At 44.8% G+C, this 26317-nt stretch overlaps 1 protein-coding gene across 1 annotated transcript in view; it reads right to left on the bottom strand.

Annotated features, from left to right (window-relative positions):
• LOC138469060 (vomeronasal type-2 receptor 1-like) overlaps window positions 1-26317 on the bottom strand; it is a 121926-nt gene that overhangs the window by 77079 nt on the left and 18530 nt on the right. Inside the window, exons 4-9 of the mRNA XM_069609026.1 lie at window positions 23905-24076; window positions 20812-20893; window positions 20484-20534; window positions 14537-14551; window positions 9853-10003; window positions 8455-9244 (exon numbers count right to left, since the gene is read on the bottom strand). Of these exons, the coding sequence (XP_069465127.1) occupies window positions 8455-9244; window positions 9853-10003; window positions 14537-14551; window positions 20484-20534; window positions 20812-20893; window positions 23905-24076 (1261 nt within the window). The remainder of the gene's footprint in view (window positions 1-8454; window positions 9245-9852; window positions 10004-14536; window positions 14552-20483; window positions 20535-20811; window positions 20894-23904; window positions 24077-26317) is intronic.

The following is a 26317-nucleotide window of genomic DNA, read 5'->3' as shown; positions in this document are numbered from 1 at the left end:
TAGCCGGACCGCTGGCGCTAATAATTCCCATAAGCGGGTTGAATCTATTTTCAATAATTACCTCAAATGGGTAGATTAGTTGCGTTGTGACTGGTACCAGATATTAAGCCAACTTCAATGTGTGGTGACATTTGCCACAACCCCTCGTGGGGATTACCATTGAAATTGGTGCAAATAATCTCAACAGGTATTTTATGATGGTCCCCACACCCCTCAAACTGGGCTAGTGAATTGGGTACCTCATAACCTGGGAGGATCTGCCCCATGTTAAGGAGAACTGGTAGTGGGACCTTCCTCAATCTAAATGCAAAAATCTCTAATTGGTCATTTGTGAGGTTAGCCACACAATTTGACCCATTTTGCTTTCTATTGTAGATTACCATCTGATTGGTGCCCATACACTTCTATGGAGCTTCAATTTAATGCAATAAACTAGCAAACAAGCTAATCATCATATTAGCCTCATTAATATGTTTGGTAAATTGGAGATACTGCACCTCACTCCCACTAATTGGGGATCTCATTGCTTACCTTTTCACCATAATGCACCATAATGTATTAAACCACCAATGGACTAGTACCAATACAAACAGATTTAAAAAAGGAGTGGGCAAGTAATATTCAATAATTCCAGACACACAATGTTCAATATACTATTATCCAAGACTGGACAAAATCCTAGGCATATTTAGAGATCGAATAGAACACAGACTTAGTTAAAACCGGAACACACAAGATAGAAAATACATAAAAAGCCGGTATGCAATGATTTTAAACCGATTCAAAACTGTGATCTGATATAAAAAAAGGTCATGCATAACTATTATAACACATAAAAATGAAAGGAAGATTTAAAATGTTAGAAATGTGCAAACCGCTGGGGATTAAATTCCAGGAAGTATACAGGATGCCAGTAGAGCTATAAAGCTGCAAGTTAGTTGCTACCTCAAAGCATTACAGCTGGTGAGTACAGTAAAGCCGGCAAGATTACTAAATTGGTCAGAGCAGGGCAAGGTGCAGATAAAGGGTATGTATTCAGTAGAGCCCTGGTACAGGTCACAAAACAAAGCTGATAGCTAATGTCTCGAAAACGTGGATCCAGACACACGGGGCCAGGAAGAGTCTCACAGTTGTGGACCGTTTAACCCATTCTCATTAAGGGGTTAACGGCACCGTAAAAGGTTGCAGCGCCATTAACCCCTTAACACATTACTACGAGGTCCCTTTGCGACCTTGAAGGGACCTTGAAGGTAATTACGGTACCGCAATTTGCCGCCTTCCCCATTCTCATTGAGCCCTATGGGGCAAAAATGGGAATGGGGAAGGGCCAATGGTAAATGGGGAATTACCGGCCGCCAACCTTGGAATGGGGCGGTAATTCCCCATTTACCATTGGCGGAATCGGTAAAATACCGGTGGCAACCATGGCGCAACTAGAGACATGGTTACCGCCTGGGTCGTGATGACCCCATTGTCTTCTACGTCACCAGAAGACCTGATGCCACAATGCCCTGTGGTAGCCAACACAAGCCCTTGCACCATGCAAGCTTTCACTGCTGCGGGCCGGCCTCCACGATTTTACAGCCTGGCGTTAGTGGAACCAGGTCTAGGATCGGTAGATCATAATTTCTACTTTAACGGGTTCAGATATATGTAGAAACCCTGCATCTGGGGGTATAAAGTCTTAATAACGAAAATGTTATGTAGACATGCACATATAACTAAAAATATGACGAAAACGTATGTGGGGTGGCATAAAGGGTTACATCTTGTGGGGAATCGGTTGTGGTGGGTTTTTAGGGGTTGCAAACAGGGGATTAGAGGAACACAAAAAAGTGTTATGTTTTGTCGTTGTAAAATATTCGGTATATGTGCATTCTGCATAAAATGTGTGCATCTGGGGGTCTTGTTAAATAATGGAATGACACACACTGTCACGAGCCCTTACCGGGGATTGTTGCCCTCGGACTGCTAATGTTTTTACATTGTGGCACAAGACCTGCAGCTGAGTACTTTTTAAAATTTCTCCAAGTGGCATCCCAGTTATTTTTGGCTTGTTGAAGTGAACTGATTTCCACTTCTATTTTTTTATTGCACTAATGCTATGTCTTAGTCTAGTGATACAAGACAGATTATTTGTGTCAGACCTTTTTGTTGTAAATCTTCCTTCCTCTTCAGGTGGGAAATTGCCATATAAGGACATGCATTTTCACGGTTGTCACGTCAATGACCAATTGACCTCTTGTTTGTGCTTTGTGTGGGTGAACTGGATGAAACTGGGTGTGAACTTGTCTGGTTCCAAACCACACTCAGCCACAGTATGTCAAGCTGCTGGGAAGATTGTGGGTTGGTGAGCTCCCTCTTTAAAAGTTGCAGGTCTCATGTATTGGTGGGCTAGGATATCCCGTAAACTCGAATTATTGATAAATGCAGAGGACCTGGAGCTATTCAAGTTCATCAACCACAATAGCTAAGCATTTGAAGCCGATAGGCCACTAAAGGCTCTACTTACGACTGCTGCAGCAACCAACATTGACAAGGCCAACCTCCATGTATGAGACCTCGGCCTGCAAGGAATTGCATTCTGGCAAAGGTGCAAAGCCCTGGCTTTTAGATTTTTCCATAAAAAGATGAGGGTGATTACTTCTCCAAAGATGTAATCTGCTAACCAGAAATCACGGTTTTGCAACTCCATGCCAAAGCATAATGTACTTTTGCCTTGCCGCATCAGTAGCCTGAACTGCAGCACCCGCTCAGCTCATGCAGCAGAACATGTTCAAAGGTCACAAGATGTCCACTCGCCCCATGCAGCGGCAGCAAAGTCACTGCAGTACAGGGGCATCATTTAAGATATGTCCCCTGTTCCCAAACTACCCAGTGCTGGTGGCAGGGTGATCTCTAAGAATTTGCTATGCTTGAGTTTAGGCATAGAGCATGGCGATACTTATGCTGATGGCGGACATTACCCAATTCGATTTTGCACATGTGTCATCTCCTGTGAATCTGTGAATCAGCCCTGCTGTGGAAGGGAATGACTATTTTGGTCAGATGGGACGGTACTTCCCCAGAGCAGGACAGACACCCTGAGCATCCAGTCTCTCTTTGTTTCTCTTTGTGAGGGCTGGTAACCCGCTCCTCCAGAGACAGCAGCACTGCAGAAATCATTCCTGGTTTCAGGTATGAAAAGAGAACACCCATTCAGGACGAGTAGCCTCACACCTCGGTGCTGCATATCCAATATTCATTGTTTGTCAATAGGAGGGAAGGGAGCGAGAGTAGGATAGGCAGGGGTGCTGTGGATACTGGAAGAAGACTTCCACCATCTTGTTTCTCACAGTCTCTCTTTCCCTTTCCTGTCTCTCCACTTCCTATGGTGTAAAGCACTTTGGGTTCAAGATCAAAAGGGCAATGTGCAGGATCAGGGATTGGTCCCCTAAAGCCGAGTAGCTTTAGACCAATCACCTTAAGATGTGTGCCCTTAAAAGAAGAATTCTCACACCCTCCTTCAGCAGAATTACCTCAGTTCCCCAAGGATCCATTAGGGCCAAAGAGACGTTCTGAACATTCTCACCTGGAGTACATTTGGGGCAGTTGTACTGCCCAAAGTCCTCTGCCAGAGGTGAAGAAGGAGCCGTCCAAGACAGAAAGAAGATCTGTCCCCTAACCACTCCCAGGGAACCTCGGGAGTGACCAGTGCTGTGGACAAGGACCAAACATTCTGCAACAGATCTACTCTGCTAGAAGAGCAGACCCTGAACTGGCACATCTTTTCTTTGTTTCCTTTGCAAAAGCCTCCAAGCAATTGGAGGGCCAGACCAGCCAAAGCTCCTTGTTCTATCGCACTGAACCGGTCACTCTGTGTTCCCCGCATCTTGAACAATAGGGAAGGTGCTGGTGCTTCCTGCAACCAGCCAAACTATTGCACTGCATCTAAAACAGCTAGACACAGCATCGTATCCTAGAGAAATATGCCAACTTCTTGGCCCGAAGAGACTGCTCTTCGGGCCAAGTCTCTTTGGGCTCAAGAGTTTGGTTGGAACCCAAACCAAATCTCTGGAACATCACTCGCCGACTCCAACTGGGGGTTACAGCACATCTTGGCCCAGCTAGCCTGAGAACCACCGACTTTGACTGTACATCGATGCACCCTCGATCACCACTTCAACGACCATCGCTCACCGACTCGAACTGCTGGAGCGTCACTTGCCGACCTCTCCCAGCAGCCAAAGCAAGACCTAACCTGGCCAACTGTCAATCGTTTTTGGGACTGCCCCGACCTGCATCATTGAACTGCAGCCGTTAATCCGCACAGAGCACTGGCATTCGACCCTCCTCAGTGCCCGCTTGCTGCAAGGTCCTCCACGATCCTAATTGCCCGACTGAGCCCGATCAGCTTGCATCAAAGTTCGATACTGGGCCTGATGCATCAGCCCACCAAGAACTGAATCCAGGTACTATGAAGCTGAACTGCAGCCACAGTCCACTGGAACCCTAGAGAATGATTAGGTCACAATTGCTCTTGTTTTCAACCCAATATCCTTTTAAGGTAGTACCTTACCTACCAACCCAGGAACTACACTCAAAGTGCTACTTTCTTCAGTCTGTTGCAGTTTTTCTGTCCTTCCTTTGTGTGGTTTTTGTATAGTAATCTTGTTTTGTTCGAATTGCAGATGGTGTGTGTTATTAAACAGTTTATATTTTTATAGAACCTTGATTGAACATTCACTTTATTTTGGACTGTGATACTGTGTTGTTTGCATCACTACTTGTTCACCTTCACCCCACTCTTCCCTCGTACTGCATTACCACAAAAGGTGAAGGAGGTATATCTCTTGACTGTCCCTATTTTACCTTTATGATTGTGTTGTGTTTTGATTTGCAGATGTGTGAGGGCTGAAGCTGACTTTAATTCATACGGTGGACTCCCCGTTTCAAGATGTCCTACACTGTTACAAAGCGTAACCATAGAGTCGCTGTTCTGCATTTTTTCTTGTGGAATGAGCCCCTCTATCCATGAGTGTAGCGTTTCCATAGAGAGTGCTGAATTTGTTAAACCCAGCTTCCTGGTGATTGCTCACGTGAGATTTTCATGCAACGGGATGTGATAAACCCACTTTAAAGTGAGCCTTCTAAAATTAGTGGGCAAGTGTGCTTTGAGCTTCGGCTAGAATGTTCGGCGGGTTACCTTGAACGAATTAACACGCATTGTGTTTGTTTATAGCATTGTTCGTTGTGTCAGCTCCAGATCGCAAGTCAAACCAAGGTCATATGTGCATCGGAAAAAGTTACAGCGGTTTTGGGAAATAGAGTTTAAATACTACATAAGTACACTTGCTGAGGGCCATCTTGGATTTCCACCTGTTTAAATGTTTTTGCACTATACGCATCTCCCAGATCTTTTTAGTTGGTGGTTCAAAGTGTATTTGTTGTCTTCTTACTAGTGCTGGCTACAATGGCGTTATGAAATACTGCTGCAAATAGATGATGCATGTTTACTAAATGAAGACACAGCGCTTTAAGAGTCCACCACTGTGTAAGTGTTATTTAGTGTTACCTATCCTTGTTTGTTACCGTGGATCCTGATTCTAAGGAACTAATGTTCTTATTCAAATTGCTAGTCACAGATTGACTAGCCTTGAAAGATACAACAACAAAAATGTACCTCTGGCTAGAGAATTTAGATTTGGTATTAGTATGCAATGATTGAGCGAGGTTTATTTCTTGCTGGAGCTCAATGAGTCTCTATTGTTCTCACTTTTCTAAAGTAAATTCATGTGGTGTTTTTATGAAGAGTGAACAGATTGTGTTCAGATGTGTTGTTATGGGTTTTATGGGGAGTTTGTGGTTCACTCACCACACCATTGTTGCTTCCAATTGTTTACACAGGCCCACGCCTAATTATAAGGCGTCCTGATCCCACCGCAATACACATCATTTAGAGCGTTTGCGGCGAGTACCCTTCAAGTTATGTAATCTCTTGTTGAGTGCAAATTAAAATAAAATAACAGCACTAATTGAAGCTGTTTGCACTGTGTTCTTTAGGTGGGGTACCTCCTAAACATCACAGAATCTGTCTCCTGTACTTCTGTACTTTTGAATAAGGTCATCTGGTTTAAGAGTGTCCGGAGCTGAAAACCAGTCCCGACGTTACTAGAATCTTTTATAGAAGTTATTTTATCGATACATAAATATGTTTAAGAATGAAACATGGTTTCCTTTTATGCAATACTAATTAACAACTACTACTAACTTTGTATTATTGTTGAGTGGCCTGAAAACGGGCTACCATTTTACAAATTGTTTGTTTTAGTAAAGTACTTAGTGGTATTTTGAAGTACTTACTTATTTTGCTATTAACATATTGGTGCATTAATTAGGTTTTACCAAAAGTGCTCCCTGTTAGAAATCCTTTTTATATGTATTTTTAGTTTGATAAAGAGCACTAGTCACTTAAAACTAATTATAAATGTATGTTAACTGTATTTTTATGACTTGGATTTAAACAATAATTTTATTACCTTATATTTGGGATAGACTAGCACCAATGGCTATGAACTACTAACTGAGTTATGGTGGTCGAATCATCAGAATAATTTGTTTAACTGTTGATTTGATGCCACAGATAGAAGTGGGTACAGGAGGTACTAACAGTGCAAGGTTGTTGGGATCTTGTTATGGTTTTTGTACTTTACTCAGGGTGTGATCCCTCTGACCATTACAATACCCTTTGTCTCTTTTGAGTTTTTTTAGGGCTGAGTGGGCAATTCTACCCTTACTGACCCATATACTCCAGCGAGGCAGAATCCAATTTCTCACACTGCCTTCATCTCAGCTGGTGCCTTCCTCTTTTGCAGAGGCCAACCAGCTATAAGCCCTAGTCTACATAGATTGCATCCCTAAGATCAGAGTTGTGCATTTGGCCTGTGCCTGCCTACCCTGCACTGTTGCATGTCCGCCTTCCCGCATAATCACCCAAAACTTTGCTGGCATCTCTACAGCTCTTTTGGGACCCAGGAAAATCTCTGGCCGATGTCATGTCTCAGTGCGTTATACAACAAAGATAGTATAGGATGAGAGGCAGAGAAGCTCAGACTTTCTTTACTTCATTTGGCTATCGCCAAGCACATTTCTATCTGATATGTTGTGTGGATGTGTTAAAGTGTCACTTCACGTAAAGTAAAAACATGTGTTTGGCTTTCTGGTATGTTGTAAATTCTTTGCTTACACAATTTGGGTAGAGGTAGACATTGGAGGAATTCTTCTGCAGAATTCTTACGACTAATTATGCTGAATACCACATGGCCTATGGTCAGGTTGGCAGTAAAACAGCAGTATGTTAAGTACCTCCTGTGCTTACCGTTGTCACCTGACTCCTAATGAGGCATGACATGTCCTCATATTTGAGTTTTGATCAGAATTTCCTGCATTTGAAGTGAAATTACTTACATGTTTATTTTACTGAGAACATACCATAATTTACTCTAAATCTGATGTGAGCAGACTATGCTTTAATTCCTATACATTTTACCTCTTTTTTTTTACCTGTGTAACTAGATCTAATCCATACCAGTTCATTGCAATTCAGCCGCCTCATATATACCTGGCGGCCAGCAATACTGCTTGCTTCCTGCTGGGGTAGGAAAAAGGCGTTGAAACCCAGAACCACTCTGATTCTCCTGCCTTGTTCTCGCCCTTGTAATGAAACTATAACAATTCTACAGAGAGGGCCATGGCCAAATAAGTGTTAAGCGAAGTGGTTGTTTCTTTAGAATGTACAATTATTTAAATGGGACCATATTACTACTTTACTTAAAGTGTGTTATTGCATACATTCATTTGGATTTTCTGAGATTTGGCACAGTTTTCTTAAAATGAATAACATAATCCAGAGAACTGGCATAGTGGAGCCCCTGCAGCCCCCTCGTCGCCCCATATCCTGGGGAGGCCCACCTCAGCCAACACCTTGACTAAAATCAGGGTGAGCGGTGGGCTGGAGAAAACTGCTGGTGGCTGGCCGGAAGGGGGCACACCTTTTCTGGCTTACCTTGTGAGACCTACTCAAGTGTTAAAACAAGGACCAAGAGTAAGTAGAGATGGTGGGCTCACAACCTCATGCCCTTTAGACAAGTAGTAAAATGAAAGAATATATAACTCCCTCATGGATTTGTGTTTGCCTAGTATTGACCACGGTTTTGGTTAGATACTTTTTTCCAGTTAACCTCTCTTTCTACAGAGTCCCCTTCAGCCGTACTTCCTGCCCAATACATACTTGGCGTGAATAAAGAGAGAAGAGTGAACCAAAATATTTGTATTGAGTCATCTATCTATCCCTTGGCCATGACAGTACACATAGTATGACTATGCTCATCAGGTCAAACTCCTAAATTCACACAAATAAACATTCTTACTGTACCTGCCATGGTTGGAAGTTCAACCTATCTGCACACAACAAACTTATAGATGACTGTAACTCCTTTTTGCAGGTGTTCAGATTATGCAGAGTCCATGCACTTGCATACACGGCAGTGTAGGCATTGTACTGTCCCCTTAATTGTGAAACGTCATTGTAGTCAATGTGAAGTGAATCCAGTTTCTCATTACCAGTGCAGAGTTTTGATGTATTATCCCATAGGAGTGTCACATTTTTCTCATCTGGCCATTTACAGCCAAATGCTTCCTCCCAGAACCTCTTTACGAAGACATTGTCTGTTGAACTTGAAGGATGAACACTGTTCAGATGGTTTTCAAAGCCTGGAATCTCTCCACTGTATGTTGCAAACCCAATGGCACCGGCAAGGATCTGAGAATACTTGTCCACTGCTAAGACTGTTGATGTGGACCAACCCTCACTGGCAATCCAGACTCTCCCAGTCAAATTGTGTCTCATCATCTCATCCATCAAAGGGGTAAGTCCAGCATCACTGGAGAAGATGACAATGGCATTGGTAGTTGAGTTCTTTATCACCTGGATAATATGCTTGGCGTTTCTGTCTTTCCGGCTCAGGATGATGTTCTCAGAGAAGGCAATACAAGCCCCAGCATTAGCCAGCTCTTGCTTTAGTGCACTGGCACCTTGTTGACCATAGTCATTGTCTTCAATAAGGAGACCAACCCAAGTCCAGCCGAGGTGCATCAGAAGGTAGGCTAGACCCTTGGACTGGAAGTTATCATTGGGAATAGTGCGGAAGAAGGAAGGGAATTGGATTCTGTCACTCAGAAGTGGGCTGGATGAAACATAGCTGATCTGTAAAGGAGCACAGTTGTATCAAAATATAGTATGCTTTCAAATGTAGAAGTGAAATATGGTAAATCGTTCTTTTTGCAACAGTTTATCATAACAGTTCTCGCATCTACCCCTAGTGCTTCTATTTCTCAGACTCAGCATCACTATCCTTCTACATCAAACTTTCTTTCTATTGCTCTTAGGAATGCACAGTCTGTCTGCAATAAAACCTCCTTTACGTCTGACTTCTTCTTTTCTCATTCTGCTTCCATGGACCTTGTTACACTTACTGAAACCTGCATCCCCCCTCTAACTCTGCAACACTTGCTGCTCTTCATGACCCTGCCTACACCGTCACTGACTTTCCACATTCCACTGGTAGGGGAGGTGGGGTAGGACTGCTTTCATCCTCCAAACCTCCTATCTGTCTCAATCCATCTACCGCTAACTTTCCCACATTTGAATACACTATCTCCACAATCACTGCACCTTATTGCTTATATAGTACCTGTCTCTACTCTACTATCTCTATCAAATATTGGATGGCATCTCATTCATTCATGCTCAACTCCACTAAGACTGAAATTCTCTACTTCACAGCCAAACAGGCTATCTTATCCTCTTCTCACCAGATTAGATTCCTTACTCTGCTTCAGATGGAACTTTGGTGTCATAGTCAACTCATCACAATCTTCTCGCTCTTCATCTACGTATCTGCCATTGCAGCCAGACTCAACTTTCTCAATAGCAGAGAAATCCATCATTTTCATCCTTTCAATACTGCTAAATAGCAAATTTCCTCCTTAGTCCTTTCTATATCTGACTACTGTGCCAGTCTGCTCTATAGCCTTTCCAAGTATGCTTTTTCACCTCTGGACAAACTTCTCAAATTCGTAGTCCGCACACATTTAAACCTTTCTTTCTTTACCTCTACCTCCTCTTCCGGTCGCCAGATCGGCTGGATATCTATGAAACAAAGAGCTTAGTATAAACCTCTTTTCATCATCTTCAAAACGACCCATGGACTTGCCCTATCCTACCCATCTGCTCATCTTACTCCCTACTCTCCTCCTCGCTCATTAAGATCATCCTCAGCTCAACACCTTACCACCACTCGAGCCCCCTGTGCATGCTCTCATTTCCTATCTCTCTCTTCTCAATACCCTACTCTTGAATGCTCTTCCTCTCCCTCTCTGTACTACTCCAAATCTACCACTATTTAAATTCAACTTCAAAGGTCTCCTTCTTTCTGAAGAACCTGTTTCCCAGCACTCTACGCAACTGCATCACCCTGTTTTCCTCTCTCCCCCCCTTCATGGACAACCCTACAGCACTTTTCCATCACCCTTTCATTCAAAATTCAGCAATTTTGGCATCATCCCGTTCCTATGTCATTCTGTCCTGTTCTCATCCCTGGTTTATCTTTCCAAATTCCCCTGCAACATCTGGTCTTCTTGTCACATCCTCTCACCCCTTTGTAAAGGACCCATGTCCTCCACTCTGTTATCAATGGTACATTCAGTAAGCATGTTTGTACCAAAAATGCATTGCTTTCCCTGTGATTTGTATTAATATATTGAATGAAATAAATAAATACAATAAATAATACATTTCGTATTTCTAACAGGAGCACCACAAAACATTTAAAATATCTAAAAAGGGCAATTTTTAAGATAAAATAAAATGGCATTAGGAGTCATTGAAAGATAAAATGAAGAAAAGATAAAAGATAAAGAAAGACATGGGGATCATTTTGTATTGTTCACAGGAAGTAAACCACTTGCCGGTGCTGATCTTCTATGGCTCAGGATTTGATGTCAGTTTACTTGTCAAAAACTGAAATGAGTCTGTGACACTGGAGCAGAGGTACTGAAATACGTTCTATGTTATATGCTCAAAAATAGCTTAAGGGGTGCATTGAGTAATATTCCACAAGATAACTAAATGGGCACTATCATAAAGGCACTTCTGGAAAAAGGAGAAGAGTTCAAGCTTTACTCTATCTCCAAGGAAAACTAGTTGAGGACTCTGTGTTTGAAGTTTAACTTCAGCAATTCATTTAACAAAGATGAACACTTTTTCTCTGGTTTGAAGCATAGGATAAACCTCCAGAAACAAGACATATAAAAAACAATCCTCTAAGGAAAAAGGCCCGGGGGACCTATTTGCAAGTAAATCAAATTTGATTTCGTAATCAAAAAGGAAAAATGTGTTATAAATCCCAATGCCACAGAGCTCTCTGGCTACTTCAAAGGGCACATCTCGTTTTAAGTACAGAAATCATCATCCGCGACGCACACAATATACAGTGTAAATACCTCACCATCATTAGCTACCACCTATATACATACTAACAATTGTGTATATTGCACTGGCCTATTGGCCACAACCTGATCAGCCCCCCACCGTCTAACATGTGGTCATCAACTCTATCACCTTTAATGATAGATCGCTTGATGGGTTTTTAAATGATTACCCTTCCCTGTGGGCCTAATCACGTGATGTACATTTGGTAGGCAACATGAGCTCAGAAGATACCTTCAAGGTCATACTGGTCCTCTGCAATAATGCAATGCATCTCTCCTTCCCAGACACCTAAGCGCCTCCACCATGCCTCCCCATCGCAATCTCGGATTTGTTGGCATCACCTCTTGCTCCTCTGTGGTATAAATCACTGGCTGGTTCACTCTGCTCTCCCCCTTATCAGCTGACCCTCTGTACAGTTTTTTTGGGCCTCTTGGAGGCTGCACTAATCAGCCAAATCATGAAGGATTTAGGTTTTCTGTTTGTAGCATCTGGCAGTTCAAATAGGGTGACCATTATTCTGAGGGGCGCTAGTGTCTTAAATCATGGGTTAGGCTTTTTGGCAGCTCAAGACCTCTGCCCCTCTCCCATGGGTTTGTCCTTCAGGGTCGGCTGCAGCCCTACTCTTACTCGGCCATTCACATTCCTTTCTAGCTTTGCAAGAATCTAACAAGGTACAATTATGTCTCCCACTGGGCCTGAAGGCTCTCATGCTCAGTTTTCCTCCTGGGGCATGGGGTAGGAATGGAATGTCAAACTTGACACCAAGCTGCTCTACTGTTCTCATTGCGGCCTGCAGCTATCCAGGCCTCACTGTAAATATGTCTGTGTTCAGTTTTTTTTATCGCCATGAGGATTGGGGCCTATTTTTGCATTACTATGCAAAGTATACATAGTTGCTGCTATTTCACTACAGTGTCCCCCGTGCCATATACAGGAGCCTACCTAGATTCCTGTAATTACTACAATCCACTTCATCAGCTATCCCCGTGCTATTTCTCTGCCCCCACTGCTGCGCACCTTCATTTTATCGTGTGCACTAACATATTTATCTCAACCTAAATCGTTTGTTATGAATTGGGAGCTGGACATGGATCTCAACATTCCCCCCTTTAGTTAATCCTCCATTAACTAACCCTTCTGATTCCCTTCTTCTATCAGCATCATCCTTGGGGACCCATACTCTGAACATGCCTGTCCTTTATACCAGAGGGAGCCATATCTGCCTCTATCAAGACCATCATCATGGCAGCACTGTTCGTGAGTATAATTTGGTACATACATAACATCACCAACAGGAGTACCATGATAGAAACCGATATTTTCACCACCCTTTTGCTTCCCTTCTTCTGTCAGGATCATCCTTGTGGACCCATATCCTACACACATGATGTAAGCTTCCCCCATCCGGGGGAATACTTCTTAGGAGTACATGTGAGCTAAATACGATCACCATCAAGGTTGGCCCAGTGCTCAGTGTAATTCTCTGGGTCTGGTGGTGGCAAAGTCAATGTCCCAGTGTGATCTGTGGGTCTTCTATTCATACCATCTGTGGCTTTTTGGATCCTCTCTCTGAGCATGCTTGTCCTTTACACCACATCATGGCAGCATTGTTTGGAGTATCATTTGGCGCATACAGAACATCAGCAACAGGAGTATCATGATAGCAACCAATATCTTCACCACCACTCCAAGCTATGTTGGTACCCACGAAAACTTGGTGTCGGACCAATCATCAGCTTCCACCACCACTTAATTCTCCATGTTTATCTTGGACTTCTGAAGGACCCCTATAATATGTGCTAGCGACCCATTATCTGCATCATTTGGGAGGGGTGTATGTGTAACATGACAATCCTATCTTCTTGCATACGCCCCCTTCCATGGCCGTCAGCAAGTCCAACACATATCGGTTTTGCAGGGTCACCAACTGAATAGCACGCAATTCACTCTTGATCACATTCAGTCCTTGATAGGTGTCTTTCGCCAACTGGATAATTTCGCATCTCTTGATCATCAGCCATTTAGCGTTGGCTGCGGCTGGGACCCATGTTAACAGAAGGGAGGCAAACAAAACCTCTGTCTTGGTGTACAGGCAGTGTTTGCCTGGGATTGCTTTCAACAACTTGGAGAAATCTTCGGTTAAATAGTTTGATCACCTCTGCCGTCTTTTTAGTGAGCGCTTCTTTTTTCTTTTCTGTGGGGATTGGGTTGGGGGCTGTTTTTGACTGCTTGGCAAAAGACCTGGGTTCTATCATTAGGTGTCTTCAGGAACCACATGAATAGCTGAGTGCAAAGTTGCTAACGCACATGTAACTCTCCATCATGGTGGGAGATGCAGATATGCTTGCTGACCACACACCCAGTATATATCCATGAGGCCCGTTGTGCCCATGGCGAGATCTGGAAGTTGTCATGGCCACTGGGCAAGGACCACAAGCTCCACTACATAAAAGGTCCAGTTGGACCCACTTTATTCTGGTGCACATGCCTTTTTTTCCCCTGCAGAGACTCCACGTGCCTCCAGGTCGGGCGTGGCCATAGGAATTAACTGGGCTGCACGTGCAGCATATTCTAGGAGTGGCAAGGTGGGGCTACGAGTCAGAACAAATGGGTGTGGTCAGGACCAGGCTATTTAAGCCTGCCCCACCCGCATGCAGGCGCTTTGCGTTAGTCTGCTTCCAGCAGCGTAACGCTCACCGCCGCCTGAAGCGCATCTTTACCTGATTTCAGCAGCTTACCAGATTCCAGCAGCTTACCTGATTTCAGAAGCTTACCTGATTCCAGCAGCATACCTGATTCCAGTAGCTTACGTGATTCCAGCAGCAATCGCAGTCAGAGCGCACACTTACCTGATTCCAGCAGCAACCGCAGTCAGGGCGTATCCTTACCTTAATCCAGAACCCAGCCACAACACTATTCGAAAGTCCACTTTCGGCCAGCTTCATCGCGGATCCAGGCATCCTTCATTCGCCAGCAGATCTCTGGATAACAGCATTCCAGTCTCACTTCGCCAGGCCATCCCTGCAAGAGAAAAGGACAAAATAAGGTTAGAAAAACTACAAAGACATTACGCTAAGGTCGCGCTTGACCTAAGAACCAAACTTACCACCTATTGGGACATCGTGAACTCCCTTTTTCTCCATTGGGGCGCTTCTTGCACTGCAACTACCACTGGGCCTCATATCACATATTGGGGAGAAGGAAAGACATTACAAGAGATACGGAAATTAATCAAGGAAAGAGACATTACAAAAGTATACAGACAATAATCATTATTGAAGGATACTTACCTTTGAAGTGGTTCAGCCACAGCCTGTCTGGGCTGCCACGCACATGGCCAGTGAAGAAACTCGGTCTATCTAAAAGCGCCCCTGCAGTGAGAAGCAGGTCGGAGAGCTTGCCATCATAATTAAACAGGTGAGACTATATGGGTAAGCGCATGCTCACCACGTTCTGGAAAGAAGGGTTCGATGGAGACCACAGGCATATCACAGCATTCTCACGGCCTCTCGTATTTTTGCAAGGGCAGTACCAACAACTAGCGCATTTCACAACACAGGAACAGGGGAAGAAGCCTGACCAAGGGGAGCCAGTTCCAGGGAGGGCTGCAACCGTGCCCCAACATCCCTGCAGAGACCAGGTGAGCGTAACAGAATCTCTGAATCTCTGCCTGGGCATTATGGAAACCTCGGAAGAAGACCAGTCAGCTCAACTACTTGGGGAACTACGGGCAGAAGTGAATTCCTCCAGACAAGAAACCAATGCCTTAAGAAGGGACCTTATTATACCTTGTGAACGATCTGATGACTTGGCAAGATAAATGCTTCAGACCCACACAGGTCAGGTTCCATTACCTGGGGTTGCCCATCCTCCGATGCCACAGCCATCACCACCAGTTCAAGTGGTGCTTCTAGGTGCAGTGCCACTGGCCCCGCCCAAACGTTTTACCGGCGACCCCAATACGTACGCTATATTCATGAACCAATGTCGCCTCCACTTTTTGTGCCGGCATGGGGCTTTTCCTAACGATAGCGCAAGAGTCGCCTTTGTTCTTTCATATTTAGGAGGCAGCACAGCGGACTGGTCGATACCATTAGTAAACCAGGATGATCTTCTACTCCGAAACTTTGGGGAATTCCAGCGAGAGATGGAAAAATTGTTTGCCAGACACACCCAAGGACAAGTTCTGGATAACAAACTATTGTCACTCAGGCAGGGAAACCAAGATCTGCTGACCTATATCGCTACTTTTAATCATCTCATAGCACAGACAAATTGGCCAGCAGAGAAGATGACCACACTGTTTATCGGGGATTGCGTGGGGAACTAAAGGATGTTCTAGCCCAAGTGGTCAATCCTCCTGAAGATTGTGCGGAATACATCAATCTGACTGTGCAGCTTGACCAGAGGTTGCAGAATCGAAAAATGGATCGCACAAGGACTGAACGGAGGTCGGTGTATATATGACCCCGGGACAACCAAACTAAAACCCACAAACCAACCGAGCCAATGCAGATCGGAGGATTACGGGCTCTTATCTCCAAGACTGAGAGAGAAAATAGAAGACAACAACAACTCTGTTTATACTGCAGAAGAGCAGGACATTTCCTCCAGGAATGCCCGGTAAAACCTCCTAAAAATATTGTTGGTGCAACGGACAATGCCAACGATGAAAAGGAAGAAAATCCGGAAAACTCCAATGCCCGACAAACATAGGGGTCCACTTGTCGATGAAAAGAAGGAATCTGTACAGACCTCACATCTGGTCATCCTGGTACTTTTGGTCAACCACCAACAACCGTCAAAGGTACATGCCTTGGAGGCATATATTGATAGCGGAGCAGTAGGAAATTATATTGATCAAGATCTGGCCCCACAAATAGGCCTTCCTCTCCAGCAAAAGCTGATATCAGAAAATGTCACAGCAGTGGATGGTTCTCAGTTGTCATCCGGCCCAGTGACCCAACATACCGAAAAAGTCATGCTGATGTGTCAGGATGGTCATCGGGAAGACATCTCTTTCAATCTCATAGGAGCTCCCCAGTTCCAGATGATCTTAGGAATGCCTTGGCTGGAAACACACAACCCTAGGATTGACTGGCAAAAACGAGTGCTGACCTTCCCTCAAGAACATCTGCTACCACTGAAAATGTGAAGAGCCGGGAACTCAAGGTAAAATCTATCCTGGGGCTCTCTGGTTCCCTACCCCCTGAATACCTGGATTACCAGGATGTGTTCCAGAAGGAGCAAGCGAACACCCTGCCTCCACACAGACCTTACGACTGCCAGATGGATCTGGTGTCTGGAGCACAAATTCCCTGCAGTTGAATTTACGCACTATCAAAGCAAGAAAACCAGCATCTGAGATCTTATCTGGATCAATACCTAGCTAACGGCTTCATCCGCCCATCTAAGTCCCCTGCCTCCTCGGCTCTCTTTTTCATACCAAAGATAGAGGGCAACCTAATAACTTGTATAGATTATAGAGCGCTTAATCAAATCACGGTATAGAACAGATACCCCCTGCCACTCATCCCAGAGCTTCTAGACCAGGTGAAGAATGCTCAAATTTACACTAAACTGGACCTACGAGGAGCCTATCACCTTGTGAGAGTTAATCAAATCACAGTAAATAACAGATACCCCCTGCCACTCATCCCGGAGCTTCTAGACCAGGTGAAGAATGCTCAAATATACACTAAACTGGACCTACAAGGAGCCTATCACCTTGTGAGAGTTAAAAAGGGGGACTAGTGGACGATGCCATTCCGAACCAAATATGGGCTGTTCGAGTATCAGGTCATGCCTTTTGGACTATATAATGCCCCGGCGGCGTTGCAATTCTTTATGAACGATGTGCTTCATGAATTATTGCACATTTGCACCCTTGTCTACATAGATGATATTCTTATTTACTCGGCATCCAAGGAGGACCACGTCGGCCATGTAAGAGCAGTTTTGGAAAAGCTTTGACAGCATTGTGCTGTTTGCCAAATTAGAATAGTGTTTCTTCCATGTTACGGAAGTTGAATTCTTGGGCTTCATGCTCACAGCATGAGGGGTACAAATGGACACACACAAGGTGGATGCTATCCTTCAATGGCCATCACCAACATCCAAAAATGGAGTACAGAGTGTGCTCGGATTTTCCAATGTTTACTGTCGGTTTATTCCAAGGTTTTCGCAAATAGTTCATCCAATAACCTCCCTACTGAGAAAAAATAAGAAATTTATTCTGGTCTCCCGAAGCCGAAAATGTCTTTCAGGAGCTGAAACTTGCCTTCACCACAGCACCAGTTCTTTGACACCCTCAACCAGACCTGCCATATGTGGTCGAAACAGACGCCTCAAACGTAGCCATGGGAGAGGTATTATCGCAAAAGACCCTGACACGGGGCAATTACATCCCATAGCATTTTGGTCCCGTAGGTTTTCTGCGCCAGAATTGAACTATGCAATCACTGACAAGGAACTACTAGTGATTAAGGGAGCCTTTAATACATGGAGACACTATCTTCTGGGAGCAAGACACACAGTCACAGTTATCACAGATCACCGTAATCTACAACACTTGAAGACTGCCAAGGCCCAATCCTCACGTCAGCTTCGCTGGTCTCTCTTCTTTGCCAAATACGATTTTGTCATTACTTACAGACCAGGAGTACGCAATGGAAAAGCAGACGCTCTGCCACTCAAGGGTGAGGACAAGGAACATTTCACCACATCCGAGCCTGTGGCCATCATTCCCAAAGAAGGGATCCAAAACCAAGTTGCTGCAACCGCCTGTTGGGATGACTTAAAAACCAATCTCCAATCTCAGATGAACCAAACAGCACAACAGGAGTGGCTAGCTAGAGGAGACCAATACACCATCAAAAATGATCAACCCTATTTTGAAGGGAGACTGTATATTCCGGACAAGAAATTACAAGAGCAGATAATAGTAAATTACCATGAATCATTAGTGGAAGGACACCCAGTGATTGCCAAGACTCGAGCTACAAAAGGGCTATTGGTGGGCAACCTGGAAAAAAGAAATTGCCCAATTCATTGTGACCTGTGGTGTCGGCGCACAACACAAATCTCAGAAGTTAAGTCCAACAGGGTTACTACGTCCCTTGACTGTACCCCCAGCACCATGACATACCCTGTACATGGACTTTATCACTGATCTTCCTCCCTGCAACGGGTTTACCACTATCCTGGTTATTGTAGACTTATTCTCCAAGATGGCCCATTTTATTCCATTAAAGGGGCTTCCCACTGCTTCTGCCCTTGCCACCATGTTTTTGGAGCAAATTGCCAAGTTACACGGTTCCCCTTCGGTATTGGTCTCAGATCATGGAACACAATTCATCTCAGCACTCTGGAGGGGGTGTTGAAAATAGCCAACATTGATCTCCGGCTATCCACAAGTCATCATCCCCAAACCGATGGCCAAACCGAACAAACCCACCAGACACTCCAGCAATACCTGAGGTGTATGTTACAACAAACTGAAGAGTCCTGGAAAAACATCCTTTGGTTGACCGAATTCACCTACAATAATTCTATCCACACTAGCACCAGACAAACTCCATTCTACACAGTGCATGGTCGACATCCTCGAACGTCCACTTTTGATTCACTTGACAAATTAGAAATGCCAGCAGGTACAACCTTGCACAAAACAATCACTCAAACCCTTACAGAAGCAGTTGAAAACCTGACCAGAGCCAAAGAACAATAGAAAAAGTTTGCAGATCGACACCAAAGAGAGGCTCCAAATTATGAGGTTGGGGATAAAGTTTGGTTGGCATCCAAGAACATTCCCTTGAAAGGACCAAGAGCCTTCCGCCCAAGGAACCTGGGGCCTTATCCCATCAAAGCCATAATTAACCCTGTTGCCATGAAATTAGATTTACCATCTAATATGTGGATCCATCCGAAGTTCCATGTTTCTCTCTTGAAACCGATGAAACCAGGTACTCGGATTGATGTACCACCCAAGCTGGAAATCATAGAAGGAGAACCGGAATAAGAGGTCAAGACTATTCTGGATTCCAAGATAGGACAATCTAAACTGTACTACCTTATAGACTGGAAAGGTTATGTACCTCAAGACCGTACATGGGAACCTAGTGACTTCGTCCATGCTCCACGACTAATCAGACAATTCCATCGCAACAACCCCTCCAAACCAAGACCAGGAGGAAGAGCACCCGTGAGGGGGGCCTTGAGGCTGAGTGCTGTCATGGCCACTGGGCAAGGACCACAAGCTCCACTACATTAAAGGTCTAGTTCATGACTAAGTGTGCTCTGCACACTTTACTCTGATGCACGTGCCTTTTATTTCCCTGCAGGGCCTCCACATGCCTCCAGGTCGGGCGTGGCCATAGAAATTAACTGGGCTGCACTTGCAGCATCCTCTAGGAGTGGCAGGGTGGGGCCACGAGTCGGAACAAATGGGTGTGGCCGGGACCAGGCTATTTAAGCCCACATGCAGGCGCATCACATTAGTCTGCTTCCAGCAGTGTAACGCTCACCACCGCCTGAAGCGCATCCTTACCTGATTCCAGCATCTTACCAGATTCCAGCAGCTTACCTGATTCCAGAAGTTTACCTGAATCTAACAGCTTACCTGATTCCAGCAGCTTACCTGATTCCAGCAGCAATCGCAGTCGGAGCGCATCCTTACCTGATCCCAGCAGCAACCGCAGTAGGAGCGCATCCTTACCTGATTCCAGCAGCAACCGCAGTCAGAGCGCATCCTTACCTTATTCCAGCAGCAGCCGCAGTCGGAGCGCATCCTTAACTGATTCCAACAGCAACCTCAGTGGGAACGCAACCTTACCTGATTCCAGCAGAAACCGCAGTCAGAGCATATCCTTACCTTATTCCGGCTCCCAGCCACAAAACTACTTGGGAGTCCAATCTCAGCCAGCTTCATCGCAGATCCAGGCATCCTTCATACGCCGCAGATCTCCGGATAACAGCATTCCAGTCTGACTTCACCAGGCCTTCCCTGCAAGAGAAAAGGACAAAATAGGTTAGAAAAACTATAAAGACATTAAACTAAGGACGCGCTTAAGCCAATCCTTGCGCTTGACCTAAGAACCAAAGTTACCACCTATTGGGACATCGTGAACTCCCTTTTTCTCCATTGGAGCTTCCCTTCTTGCACCGCAACTACCGCTGGACCTCATATCGCCTATTGGGGAGAAGGAAAGACATGGACAATAATCAAGGAAAAAGACATTACAAAAGGATACAGACAATAATCATTATCGAAGGATACTTACCTTTGAAGTCGTTCAGCCACAGCCAGTCTGGGCTGCCACGCACATGGACCATTGAAGAAACTCGGTCTATCTAAAACCGCCCCTGCAGTTAGAAGCAGGACGGAGAGCTTGCCATCATAATTAAACAGGTGAGACTATATGGGCAGGCGCATGCTCACCACATTCTGGGAAGAAGTGTTTGAGGGAGACCACAGACATATCACAGCATCTCACGGCCTCTCGTAGTCTCAAAGGGGCAGTATCAACAACTAGCGCAGTCCACAACGCAGGCGCAGGGGAAGAAGCCTGACCAAGGGGAGCCAGGTCAAGGGAGGGCTGCAACCGTGCCCCAACGTCCTCGCAGAGGCCAGGTGAGCGTAACAGAAGTAACAATGTCCCATTACATTTGTTGTTTATTCCCACTGGAACAGTACTATGCCCTCGAAAACAGAATTCATATTCTTCAGCTGCTTGACCTTTCACTGGAAGTTCCTTCGGTTCGATCCATGTTAACTTCGGAATGTATATGGTCCGTATGGTGAAACAGTTTTTGTTAATGTTCCATATCACTTTTTCTCCAAACCCTGCCCATCCCCCTGCTGCAGAGCTCACTACTGCCTCTTCCCAACTGTGTGACTGGAAGACAACTCCATTCATTTTCAACAACGGGCATGGCTTGCACCAGTAGTCATTATCGCCTTTTGCAAATTTGTCATCATCTTTATCCATCAGTACTACTTTTACTACGAGCTCCTGGAACAAGCTTTAGACCCGACACAGTGGCATATGAACCAAACACTGGGCATCTAGAGGTGGCATTTCCAGGGGAGCTAGCATTTTAGGTGCCCCTGACATGTGGGGAATAAGGGAGCAGATGTAACAGCTTACATTGGTCCTCTGTTTCCCCACTGATTGCATGTGTCTATACCACAAATGACTGGACTCTGGGGAGTACACATCAGACATGGTATCAAAGACAACCCCTTTGTACTGGTTATATACTTTCTCTTCCTCCACCCTCCACCTCACTCGAACCTTCCATATAATTGTGCCAATCATGCGTGTTCGTTTCATGTCCATTAAGGCATTTGTAGAGATTCATAACAAACAGTACTGTGTTCAAAAATTAATTTTCAAATTCATGTTCAACACATCCTTCTATACTACACCCTCCCCCTTTATATGCCTCAACCATATAACCTGGCGTAGGGAGTACACACATACAACAAAATCAAAACATAGAAATTACATCAACATGATGAGGTGATGATTGTGATGAAAGACCTGTGAGGTGCGAGAAGAATGTGGTAAACATGCAATATCCATAATATTTTACATCTCCTGTGATGTAATCATTAAATGTTGATAGCAGCAAATGGATATTGCAGCAGAAACACTACAATACTATAAGAAAATTAAGGTAGACGTGGATCCAGGCAAATGAACACTAAAAATCAGTTAATGCAGTGCTGTGAACAAAACTTTAAACTAAGGAGGCACATTTAACAAGGAGGAGATGTATGGGGGGCTCCCCTGACATCAGTGAGGTGTACCAAATACCTCAGTTCCTTCACCTTAACCACAAATAGAATGGCATACACTACTGTGTAAGGACTGTTATATCTCTGCTCACTCCACCTGTGGTCAAAATTGCGACCACATATAAGATCTCCAGGCTTCAACTGCAGGGTTGTAAGATTACAGGGTACATTGCAGCACTGTATTCCTCTTCAGCTCTCTGTGACGCTATCTGCTGCGAAAGGCATTTTATGAACTGTGTTAACTCAGACAAATATGGTTTAAACTCGTCACCCAAAATGATGGCAGACCTGTGAACATCTGAAGCCCTTTGTGCTGGCGAAAGTGGTGTGTGCATACGTTGCCCCACCCTTACTCGTTTGAGGCGACAGGTGATGATCCTTATAGGGCTGCATCCGCAAACTGCAATGGGTCAAAGGCAGGCAGTGTACCCAATAATTTTTAATATTAACACACAGTTTTGAGAGCTTTGCTTTGAGAAGGTATTATGCGTACGCCAATGACCCGAGGATGATAAATTGAGTACATTGTATGCTTAATTCGCAAAAGGGCTGCTATTTCTTTAAATAGCTCATTAAAGAAGTGAGTGTCATTATCATATTTAAGTGTTTTGCACACTCGCCAGTGGGAAAACACTTCTCGCACTAGAAATGTAGCTGCAGAGTTAGCGTCTGGATGTGCACATGATCCAGCCTCCACACACCAGGAGAAGGGGCACACAACCACAATCAAATAGCGGAAAGTGTTGCACCGTTCTCCCATGTCAGCAAAGTACATATGCAAATCTCGGAATGGTCTGCTGGGGAGGGGTAGAGTGCCTCGCAGCATTCGCTGGGTCTGCCCTGTATTGTACACTGGTCACACTGTGCAATTAGAGATGTAAACATGTATTAATTTCTGGATGTTAGGAAGATACCAATCCTCCTGTACGTCAGCAGTGATATGCTGCTTGGATACATGTGAGGATTAGTGCAATTGATGAAAGGCAATCATCATTAGTTCTTGACGCATTACCACCTTACCTGTACTGGCCTGCCTCAATACCAGGTCAGTAGGGGATTGTTCACACCCTCTCTTTTACCACAATAATTATTCATTCTTCAGGGCCTGACACTGTAGCTCAACTACTTAGGTAATGAGTAGTGCAGTGTACAGGACCTGCAATAATCTGGCACTGGGAGATAGGCAGCTAATTTGGACGCTCTGTCTGCAACTGTGATACAGAGAGAAATGGGGTTAATATTATGTGTTGGCGCAGCACACTTGATGACTGAGACAATCATAGGCAGCGAAAGGCCATAAATCAGTCTATCAATGAGAGCAGCATGTTGTACTGGAGATCCGATGGCTCTTCTGAATCCTCTCCTTTTCCATCTAGATAATCCTGAATGTACTGTTGTTGTGACATATGCAGTCTGAATAGATGGTCAACCGACACCCTTGAGATGCCTCTAATGCTTCTATTAGGGAAATAAGCTCTGCAGCCTGGCCAGAATAATGTGAAGGTAAACTCTTTTGTACCAACACTTCACACTCCCCATCAACCATCAGAACCACTGCTGCCCCTGTGTTGACCTGTCTCCTGGTCAATAGTTGCTGAACCATCAACAAAGAACTCTTCTCCATCATCAAGTGCACAATCTCTTGACTTTGGTATGTCATTGTCAGGGCCTCCAAAGGTGACGCAGTCATGAACATCGTTAGTGTCAGTGATGGCTTCTGTCAAGATGGTGGCTGGGTTCACCGTCTTACAACGGATGATGCGAATGGAAGGGCTTGACAAAATGTTCTTGTATGCAGACGCCCTTTGAGTTTTCATTGTGGATTTGGACCTTTAAAGGATGGCAAATACAGCGTGTTCCACATATAATGCTACTGAAAACCTCATTGTAACGGTGGCCAACTTCTCGATAGTGAAGGCCACTATAGTCAAAGCTTGTTCACATGGAAGTTGTCCCTGCATGACAGAATCTAGCATACCGCTGTAGTATGCCAGAGGTGTGTGGCCCATAATGCTTTTTTGCGTTAGAACTGCCTTTATCATCTGACCGCCTGAGTGTGAAAATAGAACTCTTGGGTGTAATCAGGTGTTGCTAATACAGGGGCAGAGGCAATAACGTCCTTCAGTTCTTGGAAGCTAGGAGGCATCTAGTCTGTCCACGTGAGGGGGCTCATGTCTTTTGGGCCTCTGAGTGCTTGCAGCAGTGGTCCGGTATATGTCGAGTAGTCAAAGATCCAAGCCCTACAACAATTACACAATCCCAATAACCTTTGCATGTCCTTAACTGTAACTAGTTGGGGCATGATGCACACTGCTGCTGCACGTTCTGGGGTTACTTTTTTGCCATGAACTGAAATCAATTAACCCAAGTACAACACTTCTTGGTGGCAGTACTGCAGTTTTGCTCTGTCCACCTGGTAACCTCTGTCAGCCAGTAACTGTAATAATGTGTCTACACTGCTGCTCAGTACAGCTGAATACCAACAAATCATCTGCAAATTGGATGACGGTAGTTGGTACATGTATATTACCCAATCTGCATCTAACATCCTGTTGAAAAAACTAGGGGACTCACAATACCCGTGTGGGAGCCTAGTATGCTGGAATCGCTTCTCCGACAAATTTAAATGCAGTGAGGTATTGCTAATCGGGGTGCAGTGGGACAGAGAAGACACAGGAGTATATGTCCTTCAAATCGACAACAGTAAAATGGGTTGCCTCTCTAGGCATGTTACATATATTGTAGCAGGGTTGGGATTAGCTGGAAATTCAGCCTTTACTCTATCATTGAGAAGGCGCAAGCCCTGACTCATCCCCCAACTGGAACCCTTTGATTATTTCACGGGATAGATGGCTGTGTTACAAGGGGAATTAGACAGCACTATGACGCATTGGTGCCCGAGGGCCATGATGGTGTCAAAGAGTCCCTGCTCTGCAGCCTTGGACAGGGGTCACTGTTTGACTCTAAGTAACACAACACCTGGCTTAATTGTGATGTGTATTGGTGATACACTATGCTGAAGCCCCACATCATGGGGGTTACTAGTCCACGGACTGTCACACATTTGAGCTAAGTCATCTTAGGCAAAGGGTGGAAAGCTTCCTGGCAGCAGCACGGGACATGCTGACATTGTATGATTATCTCATATGGGACGCATACTGCCAATATTATTTCCCCATCATCGTACTTGTCTTCGAATTAGTCACTTAGCCACTGTCTGTTATTTCCTTTAGAGGTTGTGGTTGGTTCAATGCATAGGACTGTGCACCACTCTTCCATATCCAGCATGATGATGGTCCCCACAATATGTTCTCAGGCCTGGGCAGGTCTGAACAGAAACTCAGATGGCACTCGCTAACACTGATTGGCCACCTGTGGCACCACATTTAACAACTCTGTAATCCCATATATGAACAGGTCCGGTCTGGAAACAGTGAGACTCCTCAGGCTGCTGCTTTGTTCCCCAATGCATGTGCGATCAATATGGCCCACACACAACAGATGCCTTTGGTGAAACATACCACCCCTCGCTCAGTAAACAAGATGGTCATGTTGCGTTTGCTTGGTATTATTATAATTGTTTTTTTGATAAAGTGCTTAATACCGAAGAGGTTTCTAAGTGCGGACCCGGGATTCGAAACTGTGTTCCTCTGCGTCGTCTTTCTTCCAGGATGAGCGCATTGGCACTGGGCCATACTACCTGTGTAGTATGTCACTACCCAACAGGTTGACCGGGGTCACATTTGGTCCACTACTTTAATGGAGATTTCGTTTGTAAATGGAAATGATTGTACTGCCCCACAAAAGCCCTGCATGCCCATAACCTTCCCTGACAAAGGGAAATGTCTCTCACTAATGCAGGATTTTCTTGCACCCGTGTCCACCATGAGCATTAATGGTTTGTCTCCTATCCCCATGCCCATCAAGGGTTCCCCTTATGGTTTGGCGGAGACTGACAGGACTGGGCATGCTAAGGCTCTCTGTGG

This window comes from Ambystoma mexicanum, chromosome 1p (assembly GCF_040938575.1).
Source record: "Ambystoma mexicanum isolate Mex_15411 chromosome 1p, UKY_AmexF1_1, whole genome shotgun sequence".
In the NCBI taxonomy this organism is placed as follows: Eukaryota; Metazoa; Chordata; class Amphibia; order Caudata; family Ambystomatidae; genus Ambystoma; species Ambystoma mexicanum.
This window is presented reverse-complemented; position numbering and strand designations above follow the sequence as displayed.